Below are 26,308 nucleotides of genomic sequence, written 5' to 3'. Positions count from 1 at the left end.
TGTTAAGCTTATAATAAGCCATAACTTTTGATTCAATATTAAGGAAACACAAATTATTGAAAATTTTAAGGTATAGGCGACTGTATCATGCTCGGTACAGATAAAAAACCTGGAATGAACATTTAGCTATTTTGTAAAGAACATATAGCTGTTTTGTAAAGAACATCCAATTTTATTTACTTTTATTTTTTATTTTTTTATATCTAAAGAACATCTGTAACATTGATAAAAAAGAACATGATAATATTATGTGATGAACATTACTTATACTATTATTATATGTACCCATCATAATTTGAAGACAAAATTCAAACAATATTATGTCACAAATAAAAGTACATTAAACTAACAATCAAAGAATATGGTCATATGTTCTTTCTACTCTTTATTGGTGCAAATATGATCTTTTCATTCTAGGTATATGTTTATTACATTTTAAAAATATGTTAACTCTAAGTAATTTTCATTACATTTTAATATATATATATATATATATATATATATATATATATATGTTCATTATTTTTCTAGATTATGTTATTTCCTACAAAATGGTTGTACAATGCAGCGCACCGGCTCCTGCAGGGAACGATTGCAAATTATTGGGTGAGCCCACCTAAAAGCCAATATATAATAACTTATATGAAAATTTTAAAAACTTTTATGAAATTTAATTTTTTAAAAATTTAGATGTAAATTTCATAGTTTAAATGTTTAAAATTTTTTATTATATGCAATGACTTATATCCATCTCACCATGAGTACTCACACAATTTCTTCTAGGTAAGGGTTATGATAAATTTAAGTGTTTTTTTCCATCTTTATTAGTATTAATATATTTTTTCCAATTCATTCTCATTGGTAACGGTATAATTTTATTGCCAAGTTCTCTTAAGTAGCATTAGTTTTATAAATTGTATCTAATCTAGCTTTTTTCGACTAATTTAGACATAATTAACCAATAGGACCTTAGATTAAACATGGTTTCGGGATGAGGTCAGGTGGTACGGTGTTGTGGTGGTTGTGATGAGGTGGTTGCTATGGAGTACGTGGTGGTGGACTGGTGGTCATGGTGTGCTGTCATGGAAAAGGGTGGGGACGTCGGAGGAGAAAGATTATATATATATATTAAAAAAAAAAAACTAACTTGGTTAACAAGTTGTAGGTAAATGAGATTGTTCTAAGCAGATGAGGGTAGAAGGTGTGATTGTTTTCAGATTACTTAATTAAGGGTGAGATTAGAATTTGTTATATACACCCGGATGTACCGTACACCCATATCTATTTTGTTTTCATTTTGATGATTGTTTTTCTTTTTAATCATCAAATGAAGAGCAAAATTAACCATAGGTTAGTAGGGTGTACGGTGCACCCAGGAGTATATAAAAATATTTCATTATTTCGAGTAAAAGTGACAAAGGTAAAATTATTTTTTTAATTTGTCTTTTTAAAAACTTATAAAAGATACTGGTAAATTTTTTAGATTAGTGCACAAAATAAGTTGGGAAGAAAAATACGGCTAGGTAACTAATGTTATTCATGCCTGGCCGGATAAAACTACGTAGTATTTACCTCTAGTTCGCATTACTCGCTACAAAGGGATATTATTTACGAGGCATAAAATAATCTTTTATTGCGAGTAATGCGAATCGGAGGTAGTATTTGTTTGATTACAATAGATGTACAATATGTTTTTAGATTTAGCAAAATAAGTGCCAAAAATCGCATATTATATCCCTAACAAAAGTAATTTCACTTTCAGAACTTAAAAAATGGACTGATTAGCTTTTGTTATACGCTTTCTTCATTAAACAAATACTCGTAAGTATCATCTTAAATTCTTAATCCCTAAACTTTGGCCCCACATAACTAAACTTTGCCCCCTTACTTGAGAAATTTCAAAGTGTGGTTTATGAGATATGACTTGGCTCAATAATTGAGTCACGATACAACTATTGCATTTGATTTAATTTTAAACTGGATCAATCTACACATGTATTATGAAGGCCCAACTTATTACGGAGATAAACAAACATTGTTAATTATTACAGTAGTTAATTAGTATGCAACTTAATAACGTTTAACAGTTTAAGGGAGATATTGCGTTCGAGCTTCACCGTAAGCTATAAAACTCTTATTGGAACACTTACCCACCATAAGCCAAATGAGTAACTCAAGTCGAATTCGAATATAGTCGGAGCTAAACTCTGACAAACTGAATGAACATCCTAAAAAAAATATGACACGTTCCTAGTAAAATCAATACCTCGTAAATAATAGAACACATATTAATAAGGAAAATGCTAACGAACGCCCCGGAGGCGTTGGATAATCTAGTTAAAAGTAGAAAGATTAAATAAAAACTAACATTAATTAAACCGATCGACGCATAATTTTGTCATGCTTTCCCAAATTAATACCACTTTAGGTAAGATTTTAAATGTTTATCCAACGGGCGTCATTAGCAAGATCCTTCTTAATTACATAGAGTAGTGAATAATGAAAGTGACGCCCAATTACAAGCAATTTCCACTGCATTTCCTAGGCCAACTCCTTTTATCCGACAAATAACAATAACACATAAAGCGATAAAGGCACCCACAGTTTTAGTAGGTGCGTCACTACTCACTTCCAAGTACTCTGCATACTGCCCTGCCCATTAGTCATTATTCACACTAAGCTACTTGTACAAAAATAAATGAAATAACCTTATTGTTTGTCTTAGATTGTATTACTGTTTTTCGTGAATCTTTGCAAAAACAAATTCTTATTGTTTTGAGTCCCCTTCATGTAGGCAGGTAAGAAAGGGCCCAGCAAAGCTAATTAGCTAAATAATGTCCCAAATAAAAATAAAATCCCACCAACTTACTTATAAAATAATTTGTTTTAACAATTTTTTATTTTCTTTTGGTAAAGCTAAGTAATCTATTGAATACTTCTCGTAAATCAACCTAACTCCAGCTAAACAACTCAAACACTGAAACACTACTCACAAGTTAATCAGCTCCAGCTTCATAGATTAAGGGCCTGTTCTCATTGACTGAACTACATTGAGCTGAACTGAACTGAAACAAATACTGTATGAGAGAAGGAAATTAGGAGCTAAAGTGAACTGAACTTATTAGATCTGAACTGAAAATAATATGATGAGAACAGGGCCTAACAATAGCCTGACGCTTGCTCAAATATAATACTCATAAGTACATTTGTGAATGCAAAGACTAAGTATAATGAGTGTAAAATTAAATTACCACGAAAAGGACTTGTAGCGTGTTGTATTTTCATCTTCATCGCTTGAGGTTGCTATAAATAGAGCATCATGATAGTCATCCCAACTATCCAAATAAAGTGTTGCTTTGAATAACCATAAAGCTAAATCGCCAATAATTTAAATTTGTGAGAAGCAAATCACAATTGTTCCTAAAAAGTATTCAAGTTTTTGCTTACCAAGTAAATACTTATCTACTTTTACAAAAAGACTTGCGTGGACCTGGTTCACAATAATGTTATTGTGGACCCGAAGTTTATACACACGCAACTGACATTATATTGAACACAGTAACCTTTAATTTTTACATAGTAACCCTATTTTTAACATAGTAACCTTTATTAAAACTAGTATAACGTATAATATTATTGTGAACTATATAACGTTATGACCCTAATTTTAACATAATGACTTTATTATTCATATGAACCGGTATATAAAATATTTTATTAAAAAAATTAACCTCTTATAGCCTATATATTATCAAAATGACTTTTATTTCAACATATAGACCTTTTTTCTATTATAGTGACTCTTTTTTTAACTAATAAAACAACCATAGTTTTCCTAATATTAGTGGTCTACAATGAATTAGTGTGAACCAGGTCCATTTAAGAATTTGTACTACTCTTATCCAAAGATAAATGTGGATGATACAAAATAGACAAAAAATATTCTCTTATTAAGTCACCAAGATTAAGATACATTTCTATAAAATAGGTTATACTCCGTATCATGTCATCCTTGAGTATAAATACATTGTATAAAGAGTACTCGTATAATCATTTAAGATAAGATTGTTCAAAAAAAATAAAAACATAAACATGTCACACATGCAAACTATTTACTATTCACATAGTATATCCAAAACACTTTATAACCCTATTAAAAAACAGAACACTTTTAGCACGTAACACAAATTTACCCCAAAAAAAATCCAAAGTCATAAATATACTACAGTAGTATATAGTTTCCATTTTCCAAGCTTCTTCCTCATTTACAACACAACAAAAAAATACAGCGGGAAACAAACTATATACGCTACACAATAAATTACGAATGTCTTTTTCTTATTTATTCCGTATTATAATCAATCAATCATATTAAAAAATACTTTAAAAAAATAGACAAACTTAAAAATTGTAGATGCAAAAAAGTCTTTTTGGCATTCAGAATCCCATTGACTCTCTCTCCTCCTAAAAAAACCACTCCAACAACTATAATCATTTTCTCTCTCCTCTAATTTTTCTTTCTAATTTCTGCTTCAATTACACTGGATTAAGGTACGCTTTAATTTTCTAATTTTTTTTTTTTAGGTTTGATTTTCATAATTTGTTGTTTAAATTCGTGATTATTTGATTTATTTTTTATGTAATTAATCACTGTGTTGAATCTGTTGATAGCGAATCTATGATTATGACTGAATATTATTTTTTATTTTTTTTATTATTATGTTATCCAATTATATTTCGACATTTTTATTTGTTAATTACATTTTGATTTTCAGGATATTCTTGAGTTAGTTTAATTTAATTCTAATTTAAGCGCATTGTAATTAATTTTTTTTTTCTTTAATTTTTAATTTTTTGTACGACTAGTAGTAGCAGAGAGTAGATATGTTGACCAAGAAATTGAGATTACGTGCAAAAAACTAATTAACTTTAAAATGTGAACATAAATTTTAAATTAAGGTTTAATTTGACTACCTTAGGTTTTGATTTTTTATATACGTGTGTAAATTTCATTGAATTTGTAGTTTCTTGGGAGTTTCTGATGATACTAAGATTTTTATTGAATTTTTTAATTTGTTGTTGATTTGATTTTAAACTTTTAGGTGAGGAAGACATAGACTTTTGAGTTAAATTAAAAAAAGACCTAGAAAAGTGTTGGTTGAAGTTTGCTGTGTTGTGTTTATCCACCATTTCCGTCGCTTTCGAGGTTTTGGTTTGGTCCATTATATGGTTTGATTGATTCTGAGAGATTATTGATTGATTGTTGTGATTTATCGTTGTTCAGGTTTAAATTAGGGTGCTCTGCGTCGTTGTGGAGGAAATCGTCGTTGTGGAGTTCATTGTCATTCTCCTATTTAGGAGTTATTCTACTGATTGAGGAAAGAGTCTGCTAAAAGTTGGTTTTTATGTTGCTTTGGTTTGCATTTTTGGTTGCTTTGGTGTATGTCGTTTGGAGAAGTGGTCTAATCGAAGTAAAAATGGGGAATAAAAGTTCGTCAAGGAGGAGGTCAATGTCATCATATGACCGAGCTTCTAGCCAAAACTATGGGTTTCCTCCACCTTCTCCATATGCATCCCAGCCAGGTTATGCACCACAAACGCCTCATACATCTCATCATCCTCAGTACGCTCCTTCACCATTGCCTCAGAGTTATGCTCCTCCTCCAAGTGCTACACGGCCTAAGAAGACGTTGGAAAGAAAGTATTCAAGGATTGCAGATAACTATCGTACTTTGGATGAGGTTAGGCCTTGTGGTTTATTTTAAACTTTGTTCAATTTCTACAAAATTATAGAATGATTATTGTTATTTTGGCTGTGGCAGAAAAAAAAATTCATGATAGATCAAAGACCTCATTTGGAGATGTTATGTTATTTTGTTAGACACATATGGTTGAATTTCGAAAATAATTAGGTTTTATCAGATGTTGAAACTTGGAAGTTGGAAAGAATTACCATAGAAAATAAGAGGTAGACAAGACATGACTGTTCATTGAGAATAATATAGGTGCTGGACTGTAGGTCTGTTTGCCTTATTTTTGTTACTTTGTTTGCTGAGAAACCTGTTTTAATATATGTTTTTTTATTTTTAATTTTAATTTTATTTTTATTTTTAATACAGTATCATTCATGACATTAAACTTTTTGCTTAAAAGTGTTTGAATAAATGACATTTAAACATCTTTGTAGGTTACGGCAGCACTTGCGCAGGCAGGGCTTGAGTCTTCCAATCTAATTGTTGGCATTGACTTTACAAAGAGCAATGAATGGACAGGTATAACTTCATCCTTTTTAGCTTAGATTTATTTTTATCCTTGTTGCATTATGCTTCATTTTTTTTTTTTTTTTTTTTTTTTTTTTTTTTTTTTTTTTTTTTTTTTTGAAAACAGGTGCTAAGTCATTCAATAGGCGAAGTCTACATCACATTGGAAATGATCCAAACCCCTATGAGGAAGCGATATCAATTATTGGAAAAACTTTATCTGCATTCGATGAGGATAATTTGATCCCATGTTATGGATTTGGAGATGGTAATTATTATCACAAGCTGGGTGGCTAAGTATTTGATGATATTTTATCTGCGTGCAAACTCACTTATTAATTGTCTCTGCAGCATCTACCCACGACCAAGATGTCTTCAGTTTCTATGATGAAGATAGATGCTGCCAAGGATTTGAGGAAGTTCTCTCACGGTATAGAGAGTTGGTTCCCCAACTTCGGCTAGCTGGTTAGTACTGTTTTTCCTCAATTGGTGATTAAAGGAAGCATCTATATAGAAGTTAGTAATAATAGACTACCTAGTTTACATATTCCTTGATCTTGTATGGCAGGGCCAACCTCATTTGCTCCAGTTATTGAAATGGCCATGACAATTGTCGAGCAAAGTGGTGGACAGTATCATGTTTTGCTGATTATTGCTGATGGACAGGTTATTCATGCTATTTCTTTTCTGTATATTCTTTTCATGAATGGTGATACCGTCTGAGGATCACAATGCTTCTACATCTAGTTAAAGTAAAGCCAAATAAACATTGCCAGGCTACCAGATCTTTAATTATGTAGAGCCCAATTGACTACTTCCTTATGACTAATGCTAAGAATCTATGAAATCTTTAGCCAATAAAGTCTTATAATTAGCTCATAATAAGCCAAATTTGATAAATGTAAATTAATGTTTGATAATACAATGAATATAGTTAGTACAAGTATGACAATTTGAATAAAATAATTAAACTAATTAGGTCTTATAAAGATTTGATTATTGATAAGGTTAGTTTATGTGGATGCTTGTATTTATGTTAAAATTCAACATGGATGTTTATATCAAGACTACCAAACAATGATTATATTTTTCATCGACTATAAAATAAATAAAAATATGTTTTTCATCTTAACGTTACGCCTTTTAACATATTGAGAATGAAGCTGAATCTGTGTGAAGTATGGGAATGGAGCAGTTGTTCCAATCCCTAAATCTCTACGTTGGTGAAATTATATTATATTTTAACTAAAATCCATAATAACCCCTAGTAAACATATTGTAGCCTCTTGTATTATGTTGCCACTTAGCTACCCCTGTACCCTTTTCTGTTATTCAGTGTTAGTTTTCACATTACAATTTGCACCTCCAGCTCCATTTTGTCTATTTTCCTTGAAAAAGAACCCAAAGGTGGTGCTTCTCACCATGAGAAACCCTTTGTCTAGTCTAATACTTTGTAAGTTTGTATGTATTTCTTTTTCTTTCTTTTTTTTTGGAGCAAAACTTCACATATGTATTTCTAAGACAAAGGCATTAACCACCTTTCAATGTTGATTGGTATATAGCTGTTAGAAAGTTCAATATTGACACCCCTAGCTTTTGCTAGAAGCCTCATCACAAACTCTTGTTGGGGATTAAATTATCTGGCAGGCTGTAATTTTGTATCTACTCATCATGACTTGTGCCCATGAAACATTAAAGAAAATGAAATCTGAATGAATCTTACCATTAGGGCCAGAGATATATATTTGGCAAATGTACGATCGGGTGAGGTTCCATATCATTATATGCTCGTAAGGTACCAACGTAACTCGCTAGAAAAATCAATCTGTCATGTCAGCTTCTGTATATAATCTTCTATTGGCAAAATTGTTACTCATTTTTGTAAATTGTAATTTTTTGTACTCTCCTTAGCTTGATTCACTTTTTCTTTTTTTTTTTCCCATGACGCGTCATATATTAGGATTTAGGTAATTCTAGAGATTTTCCTGCCTTTTTGTAGAGCTACTTTCCATTGATAGTTATGAATTGGTGTACCACATCAGGTGACAAGGAGTGTTGACACGCAGCAAGGCAACCTTAGCCCACAAGAGCAAAAGACTATTGAGGCAATAGTTCAAGCAAGGTAGGTTTGGACAGAAAATTGTTTCTTTGCTTTACTATTCTCTTTTACTCTTTTCTTTTGCGGAAATCTGCCTAACTCTTTCTTATGTCTTTTTAATTGTAGTGCATATCCACTGTCAATTGTTCTGGTGGGAGTGGGAGATGGCCCATGGGATATGATGAGAGAGTTTGATGATAACATTCCTGCTCGGGCATTTGATAATTTCCAAGTAAGCAATGGGTAATCCCGTGGTAAAGTGATGATGCATTTCTTCTCTTATTTGGCATTGCAAGTAATTTTTTGAATATTTGCTCCGGATAGTTTGTGAATTTCACGCAAATCATGTCGAAGAATTTGGACCCATCAAAAAAGCAAACAGAATTTGCGCTCTCAGCCTTGATGGAAATACCTTCCCAATATAAAGCTACCCTTGAACACGGCATATTAGGGTAATAATATCATCCCCCCCCCCCCCTTTTTTTTTTCCCTTTCCAAATATCACTTTATACCTTAAAAAGTAGGATCATTGACTGAGTTTCTGCATACGGAGCAGCCGAAGAACTGGACATTGCCCAGAGAGGGTTTGCCTTCCTCCACCTCAATACAATGCTGCTGCTGGACGTAGTGGCTCAAACTCATATTCTCGCGCTAACAGTTTTCAGAAGAGCGCTCCAACTTATCCCTATCCAGGAGCTGGACTTGGCACAAGTTCATCTTCAACCCCTGCTTACAGTAGCACAGCACCACCCTCAGCTTCTCCTTATAGTAGCACCACTCCACCCTCAACTTCTGCTAATGAAAATCAGGTAATCTTTTGATTTTTTTATTTTATTTTAATAATTATTATTTAAAATTTTTATTTTATAAAATTAGTAGTAACATAATTTTTGTCTGTCTGTCACATAAGAAAAGATTAATCTTCTGTTTTCTTTTATTGGAACAGCTTTGTCCTATATGCATCACCAGTCCTAAGAATATGGCTTTTGGTTGTGGGCACCAGGTAATTTATCAAAAAGCATATCTTATCATATTTTATTCAATCTATCCGTCGATCAATAACTATATATTAAAAGACACACCAGCAATGACACGTGTCATCTCCTGGTGTGTCCTTAGATTTTTTTTTTTTAAAAAAAACTATTTAAGAAAAACATCTTTTTAAATATATAAAGTATTATATTAATTTCCTACAAAGTGTAAGAAAAGATTTTGATGAATCTTTCCAAAATAAAACAGATTGAGAATCATAAACTTAAGCAAAAAAATTAAGTATAAATTCTTAAATCTTAACATAATTTGTTATGGACTATTTTTGGTAGGAAAGACATATTAGGTACTATGTACGTTTATTAAAACAAGATTATATATTTTTTCTTGATTTTGTTTTAAATTATGTAATAGAACGAAGCTACAAGCTTAAATAACGAAATGCGAATATCAAATTATCAAATGATGCTTTATTTATTAATTTTTATTTCCTTGAATGATTTATGATTAGAATTTCAATCCATTAGTACTGTATAGATACTTCAATAATACATGCCAAGAACAACACATATTTGTTATTCTTAGTGTCATTTTTCCTGTCTTTTTTTTTTTTTTTTTTTTTTTTTTGTAGATTTTCAATATTCAATTGATATGAATATAACATATGGAAGTTAAAAAAAAATATAATACAGTGTTACTTTTAAAAATAGTTGTTGAAAATTACCGTGCATGGCACGGGACCTAACCTAGTATTTACTTATATTAGTCCTTGATCTTTTCATTCAGACATGCTGTGATTGTGGAGAGTTTCTGGATTCTTGCCCAATTTGCCGTCGTTCCATTGAGACCAGAATAAGGCTGTACTAAAGATCTTCAGCATCTCTGAAGTGTTTAGGTGGTATTACTAGCTTGAGTAGTTCATTAGATTTTAGAGGTGGTATCTTATTGGTTTTCCCACACAACTAAAGCCATACGAACTGTCATCGTTATGGAGGAAATCTGTTTCTGGCGATTCAGTTGTGAGAGTGAAGAAACTGTGCAATTCAGCCCCAAGATCAAATTGGTTATGTTGATGTGCTGTGTTGCATTGAATTTGTAGGATTTGGGGTTTTAGAGGGAAATTCAGCTGCGATTGCAATTGATTGGCATGGTATTTTTTTTTGTAAAGCTGTCTTTGTTTATCTGTTCTTTATGGCAATTTTCTTCTCTCTGCATACCCTAATAATTTTCATGCCCTGTTTGCAGTAATTTGGCTGGTTGTTGACAAAAACCACATTGATGTAAATACCATTTTCTTTCAGTATCTATCGTAATACAAAGAACTGATTCTTCTAAGTTTGGACTTTCAAATCAATTTCAGTAGATCAAGAAGTCTATTTTTTATTTTTTACAGAGTATTTATTTTTTCACCTCAATCAACCGAACTCCACAAATTTCTTACTTTTTATTCACACAAAAATGTGTACAAAAAGCATATATTGTTTGTAGATTTAATTTTCAACATTATATTATTACATGTATGAAGACTCAATCATTGAAGACCTATATAATTTAATGGGATAATTCTTTCACTAAAAAAGGGATACTTCTAAGACATTTAACTATTTAAGGGTTTTAGAACCCAATCTACCACATTCAACATAGAATGCAAATACCAAAAATGAGACCACTAGACGTATCATATTGCCTTCTATAATATACTATGACTTCACAGCAGCTGCTATACCATCAGAAGCTACCTATGATAGGTAAAGTGTCTGCTTGGAGCATGGTGATATTGCTCTTGTCTTCGATCTGCTTCTGGAACAAAAGTGTGTGACAGCAAAGCACCCTGAAGACGCCATCCTGTTGGCTCCTGTAGAAACTTCTGTGATTCTATGTATTCCTGAATCCTACTTATCTTTGAACCAGCATTAGGGTCTCGAGCTCTCAGTTTAGGCACAAACTCCCTTGAAATGGTGTTTAGTACCTTTACAAACTGGGACTTGTATTTTCCATGGAGAGCAAACCCTGCCATCTGTGTACATGATAAAATATATCAGGATATATCAAAGGCATGAAGAGCAAGTATCCCGAATATATGCCAACTTACTTCTAGGAAAGCCTCAAGAGCAACAGCAGTGTATCGATTAGGTGGGAGAACATTTAAGAACCGTGCAAGCCAAACCCAACCTTCTTCCAAGCCATGCTTGTTCTGAACACCCTGAGCAACCGTCTATGAAAAGGAAAAAAATAACACATGATTTTAGTTGACATGTGAGGGAATTGAAAGCAATTTCCACAATTTCTTGGAAAGCAGTACAATTATGCAAACCTGAACTAGAGCCCCATATAGTTTCATCAGGGATTCGATCCGTTCCAGATAGCTATCTGTTGTCTCTATCTTCCCATTTTCTTCTCGATAGCCAATGGCTTTGTAATAAGATTCTTCTGTTTCAAATGCAGCCTAATTGTATACATAAGAGAGATAGATATCAATTTTGATTTCAGAAAGTTACATTGCTGTTAAATCAATTAAAGATGGACAAACAAGTAATAACATCAACAAAACAAAGCCTTGTCCCCAAATGGATGGAGTTCGTTGCATAAACCAATAATCTATCTCTTGTGGCTGTCAACATAAATCTTCTTTTTCCATTCGCTTCTATCCATTACTAGCTCTTGCACATATCATTTTAATCTTCCTCCAACCAAGTCTTCTTAACATTTGAAATCTCCATTAACACCCCAACTTCCTTCTGAACATCTACGTTTTTAAATCTATGCCCATTGTGTTTCCACAATTCTATTTCAACATATCTTTATTACAAGCATCTTCTTAATATGATCCTTAAATTCTCAAATTTCTAGCCCATATAATAGTGCTGATTGGGTTGTTCTTTAATATATAATTTTAACTTTAAAGGCAGACACCGATCACTTAATAACTATTTGTACTTAAACATTCAATAATGGGTAACTTCTTCACCTTAAATGTTACAGTATCTTCACTTTGCCTCCTCTCCCAATACAAAAATAGCACTTTATGCACTCAATTTTACACCTTTGACTAAATTCTTGAGATTCTAGCTTTAGTCCACCAAAATTAAAACTAAACACCACGATGTTTCTCATCTCTGACGGATTTCTTCATCCAAACCTGTTGCAGAGAGTAATAGGACAACAGACCCTTGGTGTAAAACCATCGTTATAAGAATTTCCTCCATTCATCTTTCCACAAAGTCATGTATTTTTTTAACACCTCCAGACATATCTATCTCTGACAGAGTTACTACCAGTCCTAGGCCTGTAGGTAGATTTGTGACAGCCAGTGTAAATGTAAAACTTTGTCAAATCTATAAAACATAAGCCTAGAAAGATCAGCAAAATATATGCCGGGGGGGGGGGGGTCATAGGCTTGTAATCAATGCAGACAATTGATGCAGTGAATTTTGAAATCAAATGGGAAAAATGCATCAGACAATGTAAATTGGTAAAGACATAAGATGGAACATTGGATATGTGGAAATTAATTTTTAATATGATTGAAGTACTATAGAGCTAGGCAAGGAGCTCAGAAGGGAGAAACACAAATAATAACAAAAGGACCGAAGAAAAGACAGAAGAGGCTAGTTCCAGACTAAGTATCGAAACATAAATTAGCTCAATGGTTACCTTAGAGTACATTATATGCTTTGGAACAGTGTATATACAAGCCTTGTGAAACTCAGCAAGGAGACAATCCATGACAGCTGGGACCTGATTTATTAGATAAACAGATACAAAATCAAGAAAAACTGCATAATACAGATCAAGTCCTAGGAAAAAGGTTTAACTACCCTAATAATCCCTCTGCCTTACCCCAATATTCCAAACCCAATAAGCAACTTGATACGCTTTGTTAAGTCAGCTGTAGGGCTGGCCATATAATTCTAGTTATACCAGTTTGAGGGGTTTATGAAGATTCACCTACCCCTCTAAACAATGGTGATGTCAAAAAGAAGTATGACTCAGTTCAAACCGTCTATTGAAGGTGATCCAAGATAAGAAAAGGCAATGTTTTTTTCTCATAACTTAGTTTCCCTCCTTCGAATGTACAACTTCGCAGAGAAGTGATCAGGTTTATTACACAGAAAATCCCCAAAGAATATATAAAAACATAAGCAGCAGCAGCAACCAAGCTGTACCTGTGAACTAACATAGACGATAACATGACCACATGCAAAAGCAGAGCTGTTGAACTTTGGGCTTGTTGTTTCAAAAATAGAGGTGATCTGTACATCAACATAAGAAAGTGCATCAGCGTATGTATAAGATAACTATGGAGGGAGAATAGAAGAATATTCAGATATGCTGGGTGCACATACATAATAAAGCTTACACATCAGAAAACAGAATTCTAACAATGGCCAAAGACTACTGATAGAGAGCAAGTTCAGTTTTAATACAAATTTATTTTTTCAGAAGGATATAGGCAAGTTACTCAAGGTATAACTCTGAATGATTAGTAATTCACTATTAGATATCTCTAAGACTTAAAATTCATGAATTAGTTAGTAGCTGTGTCTACAACTAGGTTAACGAGTATCAAAGGCCTATAACATCAATATAAGTTGCTGCAAGGATGAGAAGGAATACAAACAGATTCAGCTCAATTTTGCACTAAATGCTCACTACGGTATCATGAAACAAACGGATTTAACAGTAAATATGCAACACATAGTAATGAGCTTAAAATCCAATCTTGTATTGTATTTCTCAGTTTTTTGAGTGACATAATACCCAAAGTGATAGCAAATACCATTCCAAAATTAGACTTTTTAAATCAATACAATCAAGAAACCACACTCGGTATCACAGGCGCCATGGAATTATTTCTGTTAAATAGTTTATGACATCACAAGGGGTTACCAAAAAAAAAAAAGAAAAAAAAAAAAGATGAGCAAGCTAGCGAGGAACTTTATGGAAGCAATTGTTTTAAGGGATCAAATTCTAGGTAGTACCTCCTTCGCAAACATCGCCATAGAAACAGATTGAGGGCAAGCTGGGTCCTTGAGAATCTCCACCAGTTTACTTGCTTTGGATCTGCATAAAGTAAATTCTTAAGAACATGTCCATTCATCAAATCGACACTATAAACGTCAACAGTTATCAAGTGCAACACTCAATACGATTACACGTCATTTAAGAACAATAGTTTCATATTGGACCCTGCAGTCAATTCAAAAAAAAAACATTCATACAATGTGCCAATTCAACAAACAGGGTAACTGCCAGGATTACAGCAATTCATTATGAATACTGCCATAGCCCATGGAAGTCCAAGGGGATTAATGAACCCCAGCCCTTACACACCTCTAATTAACCCAGAGAAGTAAAGATTATTATGAAAAAAATCTTTCAAAACCAAATCAACGAAACCTGCATGCTATTAAGTATTTAATAACACATCTCATGATAATTACAGGTAACAGCCTTAAGTCTATAGTTCTTCCACAGGAGTTTCCATATTATATATACACGTAACAGCCTTAAGGAAACATTATAATAGCTACTCACATAATGACCTCTGATGGATGTCATGGTCATATTTAAATTACAGGTCAAAGAACAGCTTTTCGTGGATGGGTAAGCTGAAAATCTTTTATAGAAGAGCTTTTCACTAACGGAATGACCTATGTTTCAATTCCAAGGCTGTAGCAAAGTACCTTAATTCTATTTTGACTGATATCAAGTCCTTACTAGCAGATTATTGTAAAGGGAAGAAACAAGGAGTCATATACTTAGGTGATACATCCTTAGTTCAACATAGAACCCAAGCATAGCAAATTGAAATATAATAACTACTATCAGATAGATAATTTTGGCTTTCACAAATGTTTCACCAAAGTAACCAAGTACAGAAAAAGTCACTAATTTAACGTACCTCAAATAACGTCAACAACTCAAAGGTACAGAATTCTGTCAAATAAAACATACTACATCCTCCGCTTTAGAAAAACTTTAACATTTCCATTGTAAAAACAAATTCTAATATTATCTCCTTCTATTCTCTCTAAATTCCCACACCATCACTTACTTTATACTCTCTAATTACTATTCTTAACCTACAAGCAAAACCCAAACGTGAAGTTTATTGCGGGGTGAATGGAGTTACATCAAAAAGTCTTTTAAACATCAAAGTAACTATAACCATATTATTCCAAATTACTTATGAGACATAATAGGGAAGATCAGGCAACTTACAATCGTATTTCTCGCATTATTTCATACTGCATCTAATTTGATTTCTAATCAGCAACCAACTCACAAACTAGTAGTCATGTCCGAGAAATATAGATGCACATTCAAAATATTACACTTAAATAATAATCACAATTAACAAAAGCACATATAAAAATTGTGCTCGGCTTCCACCACTTCAGCATACCAAAGTTAACAGCAAAAACAGAGCAAGACATACCTTACGTTGTCTATTGTTCCAGTAATTTGTCTTATTGTCCTTTTAATATCCCGTTCTTTGGGGACAAAATTCTGTAGACAAACAACATATCAATTAAATTGCATGACATATAGATGAGATTTTTTGGGTAAAAATACTTGAAGTATAGCCTACAATCAAACCGTACACCTCAAACCCGCCCCCCCCCCTCCCCCCCCCCCCCCCCCCAACACACACACACAAAGAAAAAAAAAAGGAGCAACCCTATGAAAAGAGGGAAATAGCAAAAGTGCAGATCATGAAACAAAAAACTGATCTTCAACTGTTAGAAAATATTGGGTACAGGCATTACCGTATGAGAACCAGAGATGATTAACTGGTTCCTATCATTTAATTCTTTGTAAATCTGAAGCCTTCGCTCCTCAAGCTTCAAAGCATTCACTGCAGCCCTAACTAAATTACCTACAACCGGAAGGATAATTTGATTGGGTTAAAGAAAATTAAGGTGACGAGTGTTGAATGAAAAATCAATACAACACAAGCTTGTACAGAAAATAAAGTCACTCTTGTGGAAGAGAATGAGGGGAAAACAATAGTTTATAAAAATTCTCTTAAACAATAAACAATGGGCAAGCTGACACAAATTTCAATGACAAGCAAAGAAGCTCTATTAACCTAGTAATGTTCCACACAGTTAGCACATCTTGCCAAAATACTATGGTACAAATTCATCTTGACCCTATAGTTGACCAATCTGGCCTTAAAAATTGTAGGAAGAATAAATGGCTTAATATCGATGGGTCATGAATCTGCACTACGTTTGGTACTGTATTTTCACAGTAACCAAAGTACATCTCTCTAACAGGTGTTAACACATTCTACATATCCAGCAATGAAACCTTGATATACTGATGTCAACAAGAGTTCCTAAGGCAGAAAACCTTGAACATTGAAGAGTGAATTCTAATATTAAATGTCCACAACACTTCACTTCTTTAGTTGCACTTTGATACTTCAAGGTTGTTATCTAATGCTTGCTGACAACGTAAGTCAAAAATATATAGAAGAATTATACCGGTTGTTACACCATGAGAATATATAACCACACAGTCATGAAAGATGAGCCAACCAATACAGGAGACGTAAAGGTCAGTCATGCAAGAGCTTTGAACATAATCATTGAACCTCCTTGTGGCCTTTGCCTTTCTAAACTAGGCGGCTAGCAGATAATTTCAACTATCATAGTAAATGCTTAAGTAGTTAAGCTATCAAGACTGAAACAATGAAAGAGAGTATATTTTTTACCTCAATAAGACAAAGCCATGTAGGATTGTTAAATCAAACTAAAAAAGTGGTAATACCTGATGACTTCATTTCCTTAGAAACATTTGCAGCAGATGTGATTGATGCAGCCTTTTGTGCATTAACATAATCCTTCCTCAAATTTTCCTCTTTCATTTTATCTGCAGCTTCTTTAGCCAACTTTTCAGCTTCTTGTGCAGCTTTTCTTTCCTCTTCAGCTCTTTTAGCAGCCTCAAGTCTAGCCTGCACCTAACAAGAAAAGAGGGTGTAAAATAAATAAATAAATAGATAAAACCAATCAAATGTAGACAGAACTAAGAGTACATTATATGCTTCAAAGGCAGCTCTCTCTATTCAACGTTATGATATACTCCAAAGTCCAAAATACCTACTTCAGGTGAAAGAATACTTGATGAACATTAGAATGCAGCATGCATCATAAGACGACCAGAGTTCCGTCAAATTTGACAGAAAAAGTTTGTTCTCAGAGTGCAACACATAATAAGAAGCCAACCCAAGTTGACTGACATGACTCCCATAGGAACATCCAACAAGTGATGCATGGAACTGCACTGAGATTGGAAGTTCTTCAAAATATAAAATCAGAAATAGCAATATGTGGTTTAGAGTCAGGTAATTTCAAAAATCAGCAAGGGTTGTTTGTTTGGGTTTCAGAAGCTCAAAAACAGAAAAGAAAGGTGACAATGGTCCATTTAATTACCCAAGTGAAACAGAAATATCCCCTTAAATCTAATTTCGTACTTCTCTAATTGTAATAATTAATAAATCCATTCTCTAGTATCTCCCAACTTTTACCCCCAACCTTTCTTGCTCCTTTTTAGGCTATCGTTTATATGACAGTGTTAATTATACAAACCTCTTGATCTTCCTTGGCCTTCTGTTGGCGCAGCTTTTCTTCTTGTAAAGCCTTCTCTTTTCTTTTGGCTTCTTCAACAGCAGCATCATCTCTTATTTTTCTTTCTTCTAACTGTGATCTGTGCTCATGATCCCTTTGAATGGCTGTCAAGTGATCATCAAGAGCTTCAGCACTGCAATGGTTTGAAAAAAAAAAAAAAAAAAAAAAAAAGACAAAGCTAAGTAGACTAGTCAACATATGTAAATGAGTAAAAAAAAAAAAAGATCTAGGGGGTGGACGGCTTCATCTACTCCTTGAACCGTGACAACCTCAAAGATGGGTTCAAATCCAGCCAATGCTAAAGCATCTAAAAGGGATGAACCCACAAGGTCCACAACACTCGAGAAAAAGTACAAATGAATCTAAGTGGTATCTTACATCTTGCGTTGGTAATGCAAATCCAGTTTTCTGTCCATTTGCCGTCTAACGTCAATGTTTTTCTCAACTTGAACAAGGGCTGATGTAGATTTCTCCTTTTCAGCCACCAACTGTGTCTCCAATACTGCTAATTGGTTCCTGATTTCCTCCTGTCAGATTTTTTAAAACCATTAATTTCTGCCCTCCTTCCCAAAAACAGGAAATTTACAAATGAATCCAAGTGGCATCTTTACTATCTTATGAAGTACATTGATGTCCTTAAAAAGCAACATTTATAAGTTCTCTATCTAACGAAACCGTCCGCCCTGCACCCTCCCCCCTCCAAGTATATGATTTAGAAGGAATTGCACAAGGGCAAATTGATGCCACACCTTTCAAGGTTGCTTTTGGAAACTTGCATTCTTTTATAATGGAAGGTGTGAAGTTCTAGAAAATGAATCTTAATTCATATATTGAGCACACACCCACAAGACAAAAATAGTGTATTTATACAGATTTTACACAAAACATATATGCTCCCTATGTTCTTAAATAAATGTTATATTAGGCTTAAGTCCATGAATGTAAGAAACAAAGAAATTGACTTTTTTTTTTTTGAAACACAAAGAAATTGTCTAAAATTGCCTTTATATAATTATATAACATTATACGAATTTTGAACAATGACAGAGTAGTTGTTCGGTTGACACCAAAATACACGGGAAGTGAAAATCCTAGGGAGTGGAAAGAATGCAAAGTTAGTTGATTGACAAAATCATGGAAAGTAACACTTTCTGGGGAAGTTCTATTTATCAATAACGGAAGCTGCTTACTAAGGTTCCCCTAGGTTAGTGGAGCTATCCATACTCAACCAAACAACATCTATCAGTTCCTAAGAATTTATGAGAGAAGCAGCTTCTAAGCACAACTATATTACACATAAGATATTCGACATAAATTTTGCATTTAAATTTTATTAATAAAAAACGTTGGGAACTACATAAAATGCTTTGCTTCATCATTTTTTTCACCTTCTAATGTGCTTTCAGAAGATCATATAAGGCCTTTGACTTAACATAGCTTCCAACCCACTGAATTTGACAGAGATAAAAATCAGATAGCTAAGAAATTTGGAGGGCATGTGGCGGATATCAGCTGCAACAATGCAACATTCTTTGAATGTAGGGATTAAAATAATTTTCTGTGAGAGTCCAACGAATTGAAAAGAATGCTATATGACTTTAAAATGAAACTTCATGGTGTATGGACACTAGACATGAGTAAATTGCATTTTAAAAATGGAAGCAAGCACACTAAATAAATTGATCTAAGAGCACATTTAATACAATACTACAGTTGAGATTTAAGACAAACTTGGTGCTAAACACAACATATTAGACATTTTAGCAAAATTTCAAGGGGTACAAAAAATGCAACAAACCAGATAAAAGCAAGAACAAACCTTAACACCGAGCTGGTGTTCATGCGTCACCTCAAGGAATGCACCTTCTACCACTCCCATTTTATCCATGACAGAAACTTGCATTTGTTGCATTTGTTCATCGTCTGAATCATCACTTTCACTAGAAGAATTAAGCATCTTAGTATATATTACACTAGAACACTATCTTTGCAATCTGTTACCCAAAGAAGATTTAAATATTTTCTAATAAAATGATAGTTAAACATATTAATCTTCCCATCATATTCTTTACTAACAATTGCCTCAACTCATACCATTAATTTTTTAATTGTCACAGATCGCTAACCTGCCAAAGATTACAAAATTGATGCATATAACTTCAATTGAATAGACAGGAAACTATTGCAATGTAACTTGTCAATTTTGAACACCAACATAACAATCAACATCTCTGTCTACATTTCTTTAAAATTTGGAAACAATACCTGAGATAAATATCAGTAAACGTAAATCGACTGGATGGCACCAAGCTTCCAGCTTCAGTTCCCTCATCATCATCAAATTCATCCAACTCGACATCGTCTATTCGCATTACGAACGCCTTCGAGTTCTCCACACTCTTTTCTCTTCTTCCAATTTTGCGAAAATCTCTACAACCACACGAACACACACTTACACAAATCCATAAACTAACTCAATTCACGAAAACAAACACAAAATTCTAATTAAAAGTAATACAAATTGAAGACCAGCATAGCTAATTACCGAGCTGGTGATTTGATGAAAGGTTTAGGGTTTAACGAAGAATCAGTGCCATTTTTGTAGAGCTTAGACTCTAACGAACTCAATTCCGACATAAGATTGTCGAAGTTCCAGCTAGGGTTAGGATCGACATTCTTCGGACATCGTAGTTCCAGATTAATCATCCCCCTTCAATGTAAGCAAACAAAATAAATGTCAAGAAATTGAACAAGAAAACTTAGAATTAGGAAAAAAATGAAATTGAACTTACATAATTAATTAATCAGGGATTGGAAATTCGGTGAAGATCGTTGAGTAAATTAGGAATTTAAACCCTAAATTTTTTTCTGGAAGAAGTGCAATGGTGGATTTATTGGTAGTGGTGAGTAGAGTGTTGGAGAGAGAGAAAATGAAGGCAGGAGGGGATTTTTTACGAAAGTAAGCCTTATTAGTAAACTATTTACCAATCTAGACGCGTGGCTAAATTATTTACGAAACTGAGCTTCTGACATAAAACGCTGCCTCGGTCAGCGTTTTACTTTTGGTTATTATTTTTTTTTATAAAATTTCGTATTATGTGAAATACAAATTTTTAAAAAAATGGAAATACAGTAAAACGCTGACTCAGTCAGCGTTTTTTTTGTATACATAACAGAGAAAAACGCTGACTGAGTCAGCGTTTTACACCTAAGCATAAAACGCTGCCTCAGTCAGCGTTTTATCTGCTGGCTGAAGGCAGCAACAGCAGGCCCCCAACAGCAGCCAGTGCACATCCACCAACACCACCACCCTCCTCCTCCACATCCTCCACCACCCTCCTCCTCCACATCCACCACCACCATCACCCTCCTCCTCCACATCCACCACCACCACCACCACCCTCCTCATCCACATCCACCACCACCATCACCCTCCTCCTCCACATCCACCACCCTCCTCCAAATCCACCACATCCACCACCCTCCTCCTCCACATCCACCACCACCACCACCCTCCTCCTCCACATCCACCACCACCATCACCCTCCTCCTCCACATCCTCCAACACCTCCACCACCCTCCTCCTCCATATCCACCACCTCCACCACCCATCCTCCTCCACATCCACCACCTCCACATCCACAATTTATTTTGAACGAAATGAGTCAAACGTGGACAAATAAGGAATTTGAAATTCAAACAAGACATAAATTCATTCAAATAATTATTAAAATAATAATGTAATGTAAGTGTTATGTACAACAAACTAGAGAAGGTCATTACAGCAAATAAATCAGATAATACTATCCTATTCTGACTCATCAATTTGGTGTAATGGCTCTCTATCCTGTATGTCCACTCTCGGCTTTTGACGACGGCTGTAGTGACAGACCGTGGTAAATGGGTTCGGGCGTACTGGCGGAGTCAGTTGGCTGGAAGATGGGTCATCAGGATGACGTAGGGGCGCGGAACTGCGGATGTCGTACTCCTCTACGCCCGTGAATGACGAAGGATCACCCCCACAGCTACTCTGGCCAGCCTCGAACTGTGAGTGACTAGAGTGGCCGCCATGATCGTCCCAGGGGTGGACGAGATAGGCGTGACCATATCTCTGCAAGGTAGCCATGCCCATATCTCGCACCCGCTCGACCTGTGCTCTGGGGGCTCAGGTATGCCTGGAAGGACGTCCGACAGTGCGTCAACCATCGCCGTCATATCCAACGCCTGCAGTAATTAAGGATGAGTTAGTTGAATGATATACAAATTTAAAATTGATAAAAATAAGTTAATCAAATACACTTACATATCCCCTGATCACGTCAAAGGATGGATGGTAATGTGCGGATGGCGGTGTGTAGCTGGGGTTGATGAAACGCCGTGTAATCCGCATGTACCACTCCATGTATGGATCGTATGGATCCATAACGCCGTGGATGGGGTCACCAGTGACGACGAACTCCAACCGTCGATGCCACAAGTCAATGTACTAGGCATGCTCCGTCCGCCAGTTCCTGTCGCTCTTTCCCCGACGGTCAATGCGGTGCAGCCGGGCACTGGTGTCACACTGCTGGGGGACAGTCTGTCGTAGTCCAAACTGTCGCATGACTCGATCTGGTAGGTGACCCTCGACGACCTCAAAACAGATCAGGGGGACCCTAGAACACCACTGCGCCGATGATCTAGCAGATGTGGAGGCATGGCAGCAACTAAATTAGCTTCATACGGGTCCCATGTCATCTGCGATAACACATAAAAAGTAACATAATAAACAGGTTAGTGCATATTAAATATGTTAAGAGTATACATAATAAATAACAATTTCATAAACAAATTAAAGATTTCACCTGATCCTTGGTCAGTCGATCAAGGGCGTCTCGGTAGTACGACAGGCCCCTCGCCGCATGCGCATATGTCAGCTTGGGGACCGCCCATCTGCAAGCGTACGCCTCGTTAGCGGAAGGCCGTGGTGGAGGAATGTACCGCTCATACTGCTGGTCCTGATCCTGCTGCCCCTGACGATGTATAGCAGGCCTACCTGGCCTGCCTACATGGATGTGCTCCCAAGACCAATACTGGACATCAAACACACAAAACTAGGTTAATTGTAAACTAAGTAAGAACTTTCCGAATGAAATTGTTAACAGATAGGTAGGTTACCTGAAGCAAAAATAACGGTCCGCTGATCTCACGAGAACCCCGGCGGGATGCTCTACACAGATGGCGATACAACATCGCCAGACAAGCACTGCCCCAGCTGTAGCCACGAATATGCTCCCAGTCGTGGTCTACCAGCTGCAGGTAAATGATCTGTAAATGGCTGCCACTCTTGCCACCGAACAACACACCCGAGATGAGCAGAAAAAGGTACGCTCGAGCATGTCTCGCAATAGTGGCCTCATCAGCACCATCAGGCAACACACGAAAAGTGTCGCGTATCCAGCCGGTCCTCAATTCGCCGCCCCTGATATCGTCCGGTCCTGGCTGAACCCCGAGAACCTGAGCTACATAACCGGGGGGATCGGCCACGCAGATCCAGACACCGGACTCCCATGAATGGGAAGCCGTGTGAGTATCGCCACGTCTCGCAACGTCACGGTCGCCTCCCCAACAGGTAGATGAAAGGAGTGTGTCTCCTGCCTCCATCTCTCCACAAGCGCAGTAACAAGCGCTGGGTCGACCTCTCTGAACGCCATCCGATGTATACCCATGAAGCCAGCGTACTCCACGAAAGGCAGAATGCGGGGATCGATAACCCAATCGCCAAGGAACGCAACAGTGTAGTGCCTGCATGTCAGTATGCCTGCCGGATCAACCGACTGACTCCAAATGTCAACGCTATGATGTGTGTCATGTAGTGTAAGGACAGAAGGGTCGGTGGGTCCGGGTGTCCTATCTCGAGTGTCCATGGTATCTGTTCATAAACAGTTATAATCCAACAATTATAAAGTAAAAATTACATATAAGCGATATATCTCATGTGGATAACCCCTCATTAAAACAACGCTCCTCAAAGCTTTCAAATGTCTATCGTTAGAACAAGGTAACACTTGAACCGCATTATTAGTCTCAAACCTCATTTGAATGTTAAGTTGTACATTCATTCGGTTTAAGCCAATAATGCTATGAACCTCGTTCATCAGATCGTTGAAAGTCATGTCTGGTCCAAGTGGCAATGGTTCCATATTTCCACCACTATACTGGACATTCGGTCCATCAGACAGAAATTCACCCCCCCATCGGCATAACAAAGCTGCGTTTTGTGCAGCCATATTCTATACAACAACCAAAAACACATCTTAATTGCATGCAATCTCCACCAATTCGCACAATAACAACCAAGAAATTCACACTACAAACATAATTAACCATATTCACATAACAACCAAAACAAAGTACACAACGAACATATTCACACTAACAACCAACGTATTCTACATAACATAATTTTCGTAATTAAACGACAATGTAGGCTATTTTATCAAATTAAAACAACAATTTCATCAACAATATCAACAATTTCATCAACATTTTCAACATTTTTACCAAACATTTCCACAATTTCATCATAAACTTTCTTACTAAACTAACATCAATTTAGGGCTTTTATACTACACTATTATCAAATTACAACAAACTAACTTAGAATTATCAACATAATTATCAATTTACATCAAACTAACTTAGAATAATCAACAACATTATCAAATTAAAACAATGTACTATATAATTATCAAACTAACCTAGGTTTTAAAATTTTAAAAACAAATAAGTGAGAAGTACCAAAAATGTGATTATAAAGAAGAGGAGAGGCGCGGCGGCAGCAGGCAGTAGGCGGCGGCGACGGTGGCAGGCAGCAGGCGGCGGCGGCAGCGACGACGACGGCAGAGCTTTGAGGAAGAGTGAGTTTGAGTTTTTAGTTTTGAAGAAGAGTGAATGCGTTGCGTCTGCCTGGAAGAATATACCAGGCAAAACCGCTGACTGAGGCAGCGTGTTTCTAGTATTAATGAAACGCTGCCTGAGTCAGCGTTTTAAGACCTGTTATAGCCTAACACAAAAACGCTGACTGAGGCAGTGTTTTTGTGTATTTCAGTTTTTTTTATTTTTTATTTTGTATTTCACAAAATACATAATTCAAAACAAATTAAATAAATAAAAATGAGGAAAAACGCTGACCGAGGCAGCGTTTTACCTCAGAAGCTCAGTTTCGTAAATAGTTTGGCCACGCGTCTATATTCGTAAATAGTTTACTAATAAGGCTTAGTTTCGTAAAAAATCCGACAGGAGGAGGGAAAGCGCGAGAGGGAGAGAGTTTTATAGTTTAAGATGCAAAAACGCAGCGTCCTTAAAACGCAGCAATTAACTGACGTCAATATTACGCCATCTTCGGGTAATAACAATCATTTACTATAGAGTCCCGTTTGATGGAGTCCGTTCTGGGAAATACGAACGTTAACGACAATTTCTAACAACGTTATCGCCTTTATCTTCTTCCAAACTCTAGAATGCGCGTTTGGACTTCAATGGTTCTTCTACACTTTGAGGAATTCACAACAATCAATCAACAAAACAATTGACAATTTCACAGCAATCTAACAGCAGCGAATTCAAGACAATCAAAACTTAAAATCGAGCGGCATACCTAAGATTCGGGCCGAAACTAAAGCAAAATTGATCTGGGAGTACTCGATTACAAAAATTACACAACGGGATGAAGGTTGCCACCTACGAACTGCTGAAGGAATGTCGCCATTAATTTCGTTCTTCGCTATCTTCGATCTATCCTTTGGTTTCAATTGGCTTACACTATCTATACAATTAACTTACAAAATGCTAGGAATAATCCAATTTCGAACCAGATCTAACTAGAACTTCCGCCATTACCTTGGTTCCTTCACTCACTTCTCTCTATCTTCAGGTTTCTTTTGGGAAGTAACACTTTACACTAACGTCAAAATGTCAAATACATCAGCCGTTTATTTTGTGCTTTTGCTGAACGGGTTACAAATAGAAATAAAACAGTGTCCTAGTCAGCCTGCTTATTAAACAAACAATATTTTAATGAAGGCAAGCCTTATAATTTTATAAATGCCATTATATCAACCAAACTTGTTGATATAAGATATCAATGGGGTTTGGCTCTTTACTATAGGAAAGATGGAAACTAAATACAAAGTAATAACAATCCAATCTTTTCGAATTCCCAAAATAATCTCACCTTTGACCCCCATCTTCTCAAAATAAGCCTTTAATTTTAACCCATAACGTTTTTAACAGGTTAACTTTTTTTTTTTTTTTCAATCTCTCATCTTCCACCTTAGTTA

The 26,308-nt window shown here is 35.4% G+C and overlaps 3 protein-coding genes across 6 annotated transcripts; 1 reads left to right on the top strand and 2 right to left on the bottom strand.

Annotated features, from left to right (window-relative positions):
- The first annotated feature begins 4,299 nt into the window (after positions 1 to 4,299).
- On the top strand, positions 4,300 to 10,683 carry LOC110712603 (E3 ubiquitin-protein ligase RGLG5-like). Of its 2 annotated transcripts, none has more exons than XM_021891074.1 (12): positions 4,300 to 4,551; positions 5,285 to 5,741; positions 6,188 to 6,272; positions 6,388 to 6,528; positions 6,612 to 6,725; positions 6,829 to 6,926; positions 8,303 to 8,382; positions 8,485 to 8,590; positions 8,683 to 8,810; positions 8,915 to 9,167; positions 9,305 to 9,361; positions 10,135 to 10,683. In XM_021891074.1, the coding sequence occupies exons 2-12, from the start codon at positions 5,406 to 5,408 to the stop codon at positions 10,213 to 10,215; spliced, it is 1,479 nt and encodes a 492-aa protein (XP_021746766.1). In that variant the 5' UTR covers positions 4,300 to 4,551; positions 5,285 to 5,405; the 3' UTR covers positions 10,216 to 10,683. The 2 variants fall into 2 exon arrangements, with proteins under 2 accessions (XP_021746766.1, XP_021746767.1); XM_021891075.1 differs by lacking the exon at positions 4,300 to 4,551 and adding an exon at positions 5,011 to 5,206.
- A 92-nt stretch (positions 10,684 to 10,775) lies between these two features.
- On the bottom strand, positions 10,776 to 20,948 carry LOC110712599 (protein GLE1-like). Of its 2 annotated transcripts, none has more exons than XM_021891070.1 (15): positions 20,780 to 20,948; positions 20,533 to 20,697; positions 20,253 to 20,417; positions 19,807 to 19,927; positions 18,366 to 18,514; positions 17,949 to 18,120; positions 17,131 to 17,314; positions 16,122 to 16,231; positions 15,791 to 15,861; positions 14,331 to 14,412; positions 13,515 to 13,601; positions 13,003 to 13,086; positions 11,663 to 11,794; positions 11,441 to 11,563; positions 10,776 to 11,365 (listed from the first exon to the last, which is right to left on the bottom strand). In XM_021891070.1, coding segments are annotated over exons 1-15 (1,929 nt in total). In that variant the 5' UTR covers positions 20,782 to 20,948; the 3' UTR covers positions 10,776 to 11,083. The 2 variants fall into 2 exon arrangements, with proteins under 2 accessions (XP_021746762.1, XP_021746761.1); XM_021891069.1 differs by having other exon boundaries at positions 17,131 to 17,320; positions 20,780 to 20,947.
- Positions 20,949 to 21,806: 858 nt separating this feature from the next.
- On the bottom strand, positions 21,807 to 25,917 carry LOC110712605 (serine/threonine-protein phosphatase 7 long form homolog). 2 transcript variants are annotated; one of them, XR_002509626.1, is made up of 4 exons: positions 23,145 to 25,917; positions 22,832 to 23,059; positions 22,291 to 22,724; positions 21,807 to 22,211 (listed from the first exon to the last, which is right to left on the bottom strand). XR_002509626.1 is itself a non-coding variant. In XM_021891076.1 (3 exons), exons 1-3 carry the CDS (start codon positions 23,775 to 23,777, stop codon positions 22,632 to 22,634), a joined length of 954 nt encoding a protein of 317 aa, XP_021746768.1. In that variant the 5' UTR covers positions 23,778 to 25,917; the 3' UTR covers positions 21,807 to 22,631. The 2 variants fall into 2 exon arrangements, 1 of the variants encoding a protein (XP_021746768.1); XM_021891076.1 differs by having other exon boundaries at positions 21,807 to 22,724.
- Positions 25,918 to 26,308: the final 391 nt, after the last annotated feature.

Source organism: Chenopodium quinoa, unplaced genomic scaffold (assembly GCF_001683475.1).
Source record: "Chenopodium quinoa cultivar QQ74 unplaced genomic scaffold, ASM168347v1, whole genome shotgun sequence".
In the NCBI taxonomy this organism is placed as follows: Eukaryota; Viridiplantae; Streptophyta; class Magnoliopsida; order Caryophyllales; family Amaranthaceae; genus Chenopodium; species Chenopodium quinoa.
Note: the sequence above shows the minus strand (reverse complement) of the source record. Positions and strands in the feature narration are given on the sequence as shown.